Genomic DNA, 8,680 nt, shown 5'->3' on the forward strand with positions numbered 1-8,680 from the left:
TATGTTTTGTTCAAATCATGTGCAACTATGTGTTGTATGTGTCGAACTGCTATGCTTTATCTTGGCCAGGTCGCAGTTGCAAATGAGAACTTGTTCTCAACTAGCCTACCTGGTTAAATAAAGATGAAATATATTTGTTTTTATTAATTCCTCACTGCTGCCTGTTATAATCCAACTACAGAATTATATTATATTCAATGATTCCAACAGTTCAATTAACTGATCATTTTAACTAATATGTACAGTGTGGAAATTATAATAAAAGTGCAGCAAATGCAGAAATAGATAAAAACGGTTTTGTTTGGAGTTGGACTGAACAGTATAAATGGAAAAAAACATTGAAATCCCTTATAATTTATGTGTTGCCACCTTAGGGTCATGAACTACCCCGAAGGCATATTTAGAACTTATTTTATCCAAAAACATGATTATATTTGTGACGCTTGACACGCTTAAAGTCCCGCCTTTCCCATCTCATTGGTTTTTACCAATGTGGGTGATTGAAAGATGAACTGACGTCCACACTCCAGTCCAGTTGGTAGCAGTAATGTACCTTAAAGTTGGTTGCCAACCTCCATATAAAAGTCCAAAGAAGAAGAAGCCTGAGAGAGGAGATTACTAGAAACAAACTCGGTTTAACCTTTCATCTGTGGATTCATTGTCGGAATCGCATGCATGTTGATTTTGTCCATCCACACCAGACGTGATCAGGATGCACAGGTTGAAATCCGTTTTGTTACCAAAGCCCCATATGCTACCCACCATTGCAACCTGTATGCTCTCATTGGCTGGCCCTCGCTACATATTCGTCGCCAACCCCACTGGATCCAGGTCATCTAGAAGTCTTTGCTAGGTAAAGCCCCGCCTTATCTCAGATCATAGCAACACCCACCCGTAGCATGCGCTCCAGCAGGTATATTTCACTGGTCATCCTCAAAGCCAACACTTCCTTTCCTTCCAGTTCTCTGCTGCCAATTATTTGAAAGAATTGCAAAAATCACTGAAGCTGGAGTCTTGTATCTCCATCTCTAACTTTAAGCATCAGCTGTCAGAGTAGGGCACTGTACCTGTACTAGAGGTCGACTGACTGATTTTTCAACGCCGATACCGATTATTGGAGGACCAAAAAAGCTGATACCGATTAATCAGCCGTTTTTTTTTTTTTTTTTTGTAATAATGACCATTACAACAATACTGAATGAACACTTATTTTAACTTAATATAATACATCAATAAAATCAACTTAGCCTCAAGTAAATAATGAAACGTTCAATTTGGTTTAAATAATGCAAAAACAAAGTGTTGGAGAAGAAAGTAAAAGTGCAATATGTGTTATGTAAGAAAGCTAACGTTTCAGTTCCTTGCTCAGAACATGAGAACATATGAAAGCTGGTGGTTCCTTTTAACATGAGTCTTCAATATTCCCAGGTAAAAAGTTTTAGGTTGTAGTTAGTAGGTTGCAGTTAAACCATCGTTCCTAGGCCGTCATTGAAAATAAGAATGTGTTCTTAACTGACTTGCCTAGTTAAATAAACGTATAAAAACTAACCATTTTTTTTATTGGCAAATCTGCGCCCAAAAATACCGATTTACGATTGTTATGAAAACTTGAAATCGGCCAATCCGATTAATCGGTCGACCTCTAACCTGTACACAGCCAATCTGTAAATAGCACACTCAACTACCTCATCCCCATATTGATATTTATCTTCTTGCTCCTTTGCACCCCAGTATCTGTACTTGCACATCATCATCTGCACATCTATCACTCCAGTGTTAATGCTAAATTGTAATTATTTCACCTACATTGCCTATTTATTGCCTTACCTCCCTAATCTTCTACATTTGCACACACTGTACATAGATGTTTCTATTGTGTTATTGACTGTACATTTGTTTATGTGTAACTCTGTTGTTGTTTCTGTCACACTGCTTTCCTTTATCTTGGCCAGGTCGCAGTTGCAAATGAGAACTTGCTCTCAAATGGCCTGCCTGGTTAAATAAAGGTGAAATAAAATAAAATAAAAATAGACGATAGACATACAAAAGCCATGTTAACTATTATTGCAGGCATATTATTATTGTTATTGTGGGCACCCCTTGAAATTAGCGGATTCTGCTATTTCTGCAAATTCCGTTGCTGACGTGTATAAATTTGAGCACACCGCCATGCAATCTCCATAGACAAACATTGGCAGTAGAATAGCCTTACTGAAGAGCTCAGTGACTTTCAACACGGCACTATCATAGGATGACTACCTTTCCAACAAGTCAATTCGTCAAATTTCTGCCATGCTAGAGTTGCCCAGGTCAACTGTAAAATAAAATAATAAAATAAACCGCTTTTACAGTTGACCTGGGCAACTCTAGCATGGCAGAAATTTTACGAATTGACTTGTTGGAAAGGTAGTCATCCTATGATAGTGAAGTGGAAACGTCTAGGAGCAACAACGGCTCAGCCGTGAAGTGATAGGCAATCACAAGCTCACAGAACTGGACCACCGAGTGCTGAAGTGCGTAAAAATAATCTGTCCTTAGTTGCAACACTCACTACCGAGTTCCAAACTGCACCTGGAAGGAATGTCAGCACAATAATTGTTCGTCGGGAGCTTCATGAAATAGGCTTACATGGCCGAGAAGCTGTGCACAAGCCTAAGATCACCATGTGTAATGCCAAGCGTCGGTGGAGTGGTGTAAAGCTCGCCACCATTGGACTTTGGAGAAGTGGAAACGCGTTCTCTGGAGTAATGAATTACGGTTCACCATCTGGCAGTCCGACGGACAAATTTGGGTTTGGTGGATTCCAAGAGAACGCTACCTGCCCCCCTGCATAGGTCAACTGTACAATTGGTGTAGGAAGAATAACGGTCTGGGGCTGTTTTTCATGGTATGGGCTAGGCCCCTTAGTTCCAGTGAAGGGAAATCTTAACACTACAGCATAAAATGATATTCTAGATAATTCTGTGCTTCCAACTTTGTGGCAACAGTTTGGGGATGGCCTTTTCCTGTTTCAGTATGACAATGCCCCCATGCACAAAGCGAGGTCCATACAGAAATGGTTTGGTCTAGATCGGCGTGGAAGAACTTGACTGGCCTGCACAGAGACCTGATCTCAACCCCATTGAACATCTTTGAGATAATTGGAATGCAAACTGTGAGCCAGGCCTAATTGGCCAACATCAGTGCCCGACCTCACTAATGCTCTCATGGCTGAATGGAAGCAAGTTCTCGCAGCAATGTTCCAATATCTAGTGGAAAGCCTTCCCAGAAGAGTGAAGGCTGTTATAGCAGCAAAGGAGGGATTAACTCCATATTAATGCCCTGCCAAAATGACTATCGTCCTGTAGCACTCACGTCGGTAGCCATGAAGTGCTTTGAAAGGCTGATCATGACTCACATCAACACCATCATCCTGGAAACCATAGACCCACTCCAATTCGCATACCGTGTGCTGTACAGAAACCCAGCCTAAAACCCCAAACAGCAAGCAATGCAGGCTAGGAAAAACTCCCTAGAAAGGCTATGAGGGGTGGCCAGTCCTCTTCTGGCTGTGCCGGGTGGAGATTATAACAGAACATGGCCAAAATGTTCAAATGTTCATAAATGACCAGCATTGTCAGATAATTATAATCACAGTAGTTGTCGAGGGTGCAACAGGTCAGAACCTCAGGAGTAAATGTCAGTTGGCTTTTCATAGCTGATCATTGAGAGTATCTTTACCGCTCCTGCTGTCTCTAGGGAGTTGAAAACAGCAAGTGTGGGACAAATAGCACGTCCGGTGAACAGGTCAGGGTTCCATAGCCGCAGGCAGAACAGTTGAAACTGGAGCAGCAGCACGGCCAGGTGGACTGGGGACAGCAAGAGTCATGACCCATGACCCATTTTGCAGCATCATACAGGGATGATCTCTGTATTTTTAAGTTACATATCTTCAAAACTTGATTGCAGATTTGATCCAAATATTTTGGGACTATGTCAACTATGGACAAATAAAATAAATACCAAAATATACTTTTGGGTGGAGTGTTCCTTTAAGTGGAAAAACAAACCAGGAAAGTTTCATGTGAGATGAAAGAAAAAAAAGTAAACTTTCCAAAACATGTCAGATGTGTAATTTGAAAAGAGTATGTTATGCATGAAACATTTCTTCTAAACAATACCATGAGGAACGAAATGTGTCTGCAATAGAAATAAACAATTGACATTAGTCTTTGAAGTTCAATCTGACTCTTATCAAGTGACATTCCAATGCATTATGTAGTGACAGGAGGAATTGATAAATTACATGTCCGGATATTATTTCTGACGATAAATCGTATCATATTATTTTGACAATATCCTATTATTTTTGCGCTAGCTACCTGCACCAAAACTTCTGTATTTTTCCTTAATAGCTGGTTCTAAATGTTCCTTTTAAATATGGAGCCAATTTGTTTTCAAAACTTATTTCCATGTCTGATAAACGCATGCCTCTCGTGTCCTTCTGCAGCAATACGTTTGGAACCTCGAATCGCAATACATATAGCTATAATCGTGAGAATCGCAATACATATCTTATCGGCACCTAAATATCCTGAGTTCCCTGGCAATTCCCAGCCCTAGCCTTATAACAACATTAGCAGCACATCCAACATGCAAACAATTGTTCTGTATTCAAATGAATCAACATTACAGTACCTTGATGAATTTGTCTGCGTTGTTATCCTCCGACATGATGTTCCACTGTGGTAGAATAACTTTAAATTATTTCTTTCACAGTTTACAATCAGAACAAAGGGGGTGTCCTTTAACAGTATTGTTAATGTTAAATAGCTAAGGTTTTCCCTGCCGGGAACAAGCTACTGGTGACAGGCCAACGCCATGGATGACGCTTGATGTTCGGTCAAAAAAAGCCAGTTGAATGCGTTTACTTTGGTAACCCGACTTGAAGACACCCAGCCGGAGAGAGATGCCTCATGCCAGTTCGTCTCACAAACTACAGTGCCTCCAACCTCTTCCGATCGTCCTGACTTGGCTGTATCGACCATGTAGAGCGACAAAGTCCCAACTGGTTGTATGTAAAGTCGTAAGGTGGACGGGCTCTAATAGGCGAGCTCACCACTTTTGGTGGGGTGCTGAATGGGGGACAAAGAGTTGGTTATTTTTAGCCAGCATCGAGTGCTATGCTTGAGCACTTAGCTACTGTACTTGCCTAGCTACAGCAGTAGCAAGATAGCCACAGGACACGCACCGGTCTAATGAGCTGCTAACGTTAATTAGCGTGACCCTTCGTCTCGGGGTTCGTTACTGTTAAATGCAAGCAAACTGGCTAAGTGAAATGCGTTGTTGAGAGACCTCATGTGAACATGAAGCGGGGGGAGGTTCGCCGAGTACCAAAACTCGTCGACGCTAACTCAATTAGCTCGCTAAAAGAGCCTGGCTTGCTAGCAAACCGTCCCAACCATTATTTGCCAGCGAGTGTAAAAGTGAATAGTCATCCAGGTTATATATCACTTAGCTAAACGATAATAAAGATGAATCGTATAGTGACTTAAACCCTAGCAAACTAGCTACGGTTCTTGTCAAAGGAAAAATTGTGTCTAACTAAACAAGAACGGCCTATAACGAAAGCCTGATGAAAATTATTCATATTTGAAGACATTACAATTCAAAATATTTGAGGATTGTCATCACGAAACCTTTCAATATCATAGTAAAATATATTAGTAGCATTGAGCCCGGTTCACTTATCACATTTGCGCCGTTTTTATCAAAACAGGCAGGAAAACGACTGACATTTGTTGGGCCTTGGGGTCCATCCTGTTCAATTCGAGAACAAAGTGCTCTATCTCTGGCGGTGTTTGAAAGGATCAAAACCGTAATGTATCAAGGGTAAATTGTGACTGTACCTGACCTACAAATAATAACGAGTAGTTATTTATGATGCAGTGTTCTTTGTAGGTCAGTCAGTTGGCAGTCGCCTGTACTGTCGGCAGTAATGACGTCAAACAAGACCAGATGTTGAGTGTTGGGCACATTCGTTGCGCAGGCGTTTCTGCATACCAGATCCTACAACGCCTGAATAGGTATTTTAGGCATAAAGAAGTTTAAGGAAAATATCAACTCAAATAGTTTATTTTGTGATGACCACCCAGAAACAGTGTTGCATCTTTTTTGGCATTGTATTATGTAAGAAAACTGTGGCAAGACATCAGTAGATTTATAATTGAACACATTTATGAAGATCTTACACTATTGTGGAGATATGTACTTCTTGGATTCTTTACCTACGATAGAAATAAGCTGAAACATTTTTATTTAATTATTTTGGCCAAATTTCATATTCACAAATGTAAATGCACAATTACCTTACAAAAGTAAATGGAACTGTATTTTAAGACAATTAAATACTCTACTAACAAAAAAAGCTGTTGAAATAATAAGTATCTATGTAACCCCTAGCCCTGTATATTATTAATATATACTTCTGTTCCCACATGTACTTCCTGTATTGATTTGTTGTTAATAAAAAAAAAGTGAAGTTTTTTACTCATCAGCTAACCACATCACATTGTAATGAAACAGTCTCGAACCCTCGACCTTCTAGCCCGAAGTCCAGTGCGCTATCGACTGTGCCTCAAAAGCATGCTCAAGTGGCAGAGTCGATATCCGCGCTTATAAACCCAGGGTCAATAAAATATGTTAGAGAATTCTGTCAGTAAATTACCCAGTTGATAATGTGCTATGCAACCTATGGGCGCATTCCTCTGACCAGCCGTTGCTGATGCATGCAAGATCGTACAACGATTGGATAGGTATTTTACTTATCAGTTTATGTTACAGCAATCTGTCAGTCGATGACGTGGCACTCAACCATTGGTTGATACATGCAATGTCTTTATTTTATTTAACCTTTATTTAACTAGGCAAGTCAGTTAAGAACAAATATATTATTTACAATGACAGCCTACCAAATGGCAAAAGGCCTCCTGCGGGGATGGGGGCCTGGGATTTAAAAAATAAATGCAATATAAATATAGGACAAAACACACATCACAACAAGAGAGACACAACACTACATAAAGAGGGACCTAAGACATCAACATAAGGCAGCAACACAACATGGTAGCAGCACCAAAACATTGCACAAACAAAGGTTAAGAAGGTAGAGACAACAATACATATCATACAAAGCAGCCACAACTAAAGTAAGAGTGTACATGATTGAGTCTTTGACCTAGGGCTGGGCAATATGGCCAAAATATCATATCACATTTTTGACAGTATTTTATGTTTTTGAATAATAAAAGTTCTAAATTACCCTAGGGTGGCAACAAATACATTATAAGTGATTTCAGTGGGGCTTTATACATTCTGATTGAACAGAATAAAACAATATAACTTCAACTAAAAGTAATTTGCTGCATTTTCATCAATTTCTGCATTTACTACACTTTTGTTATCATCTCCACATTGTGCCATGTAGAGCTGACTGGTAAATATGGGCAAACAATCTAGGCCTAGTTTATTGGTGAACTGTTTGAATCGTGGAAATAGAAAGATAATTATAATTCAATAGTTGGAATATAGTGGGCAGCACTTTGAATATATTGTTTGAAATGACAAATTAATAGGCCAGGGAGGAATTATGGGTTCAGTGGTTCAGCCTAATAGTTCGGTTCTAGGCAGTCTTGTATCTATTCCAATTCAAGCCAACCCCATGGTATTTTCTAATAGCTATCTGCTGAGCATGGCATGTTCTTTAAAGAGACTGTCTGATCTGAAATCCCACAGCTGCAGCTTTGGGGAAAATAGTTTGTATTGTATCTTTCTTCTGTACCAACATGGACATTCTGGTTATAACTGAATCTTGGTTAAAGGAGTCTATGCCGGACTCTGGTGTGTCTCTGACTGATCATAATGTTTTTAGTATGACAAAGTTGGCATAAAGAGCCATTTAAATGTTTCTGTATCCATTACCATCTCTGAGCTAAATCTAACTCAGCTGATAACTAAACCAACTCGCTCCAACTTTAAACACCCTAACAAATCTACTCTTTTAGATATTATTCTAACAAATGCTCCTCATAATTGTACAGCCAATGGAATATTTGCTAATGAGTTACCTAGATACCTAAATCTCACTCATGCAGTGTTACAAATATACATTTTTTTATTTTAATGAGCAATATTTTGTGACTGAGCTGGGGTTGAGTGTCTGGTGGATTGTGCCAAACATCACTGACTCTGATCAAGCCCTTAATTGTTTCCCAATTTAATTAGTTGCAGATAAACATGTTCTGTACAAAAAGATATGGGTAAAAAACTGATATAATCCTTGGTTTACGCATGAATTGTCTTAAATTAAAGGAAATAAATGTAGCGTGGGTTAAGACTGACTGATTCTATGTCAGATTGGCAGTCTTTCAGACAATGAGAAATATATTTCTCTGGTTAGAAAAGCAAAATCAACATATTTCTTGAATTGTGTATCTGAGAGTGGTGGTAAATCCAGCTAACTTCTGCAAAGTGGTCAAATCTTTTAAACAAAACTGCAACCCCTCGTTGCTGCTTTTAATAACTATTTGGCTTCAGCTGGCCAAAAATGTGTGGTGTTTTAATAACCAAATCCAATATCCAAACAATTGTTCTGTATTCAAATGAATCACCCTTAACTTGATTAATTTGTCTGTGTTGTTAT

The 8,680-nt window shown here is 39.3% G+C and overlaps 1 protein-coding gene across 3 annotated transcripts in view; it reads right to left on the minus strand.

The window, feature by feature from the left end:
• The window catches only part of LOC109895592 (MAP kinase-activated protein kinase 5-like), a 37,362-nt gene extending 31,413 nt beyond the window's left edge, over positions 1-5,949 (minus strand). Inside the window, exon 1 of one of the 3 annotated variants that reach the window (XM_020489422.2) lies at positions 4,678-5,581. In XM_020489422.2, coding sequence (XP_020345011.1) covers positions 4,678-4,713 — 36 coding nt within the window. In that variant the 5' untranslated portion in view covers positions 4,714-5,581. Of the gene's footprint in view, positions 1-4,677 lie in introns of all 3 variants that reach the window. The other 2 variants (XM_031830475.1, XM_020489421.2) reach the window with 2 other exon arrangements.
• Positions 5,950-8,680: the final 2,731 nt, after the last annotated feature.

The sequence above is a fragment of the Oncorhynchus kisutch genome, linkage group LG8, assembly GCF_002021735.2.
Source record: "Oncorhynchus kisutch isolate 150728-3 linkage group LG8, Okis_V2, whole genome shotgun sequence".
Lineage (NCBI taxonomy): Eukaryota > Metazoa > Chordata > Actinopteri > Salmoniformes > Salmonidae > Oncorhynchus > Oncorhynchus kisutch.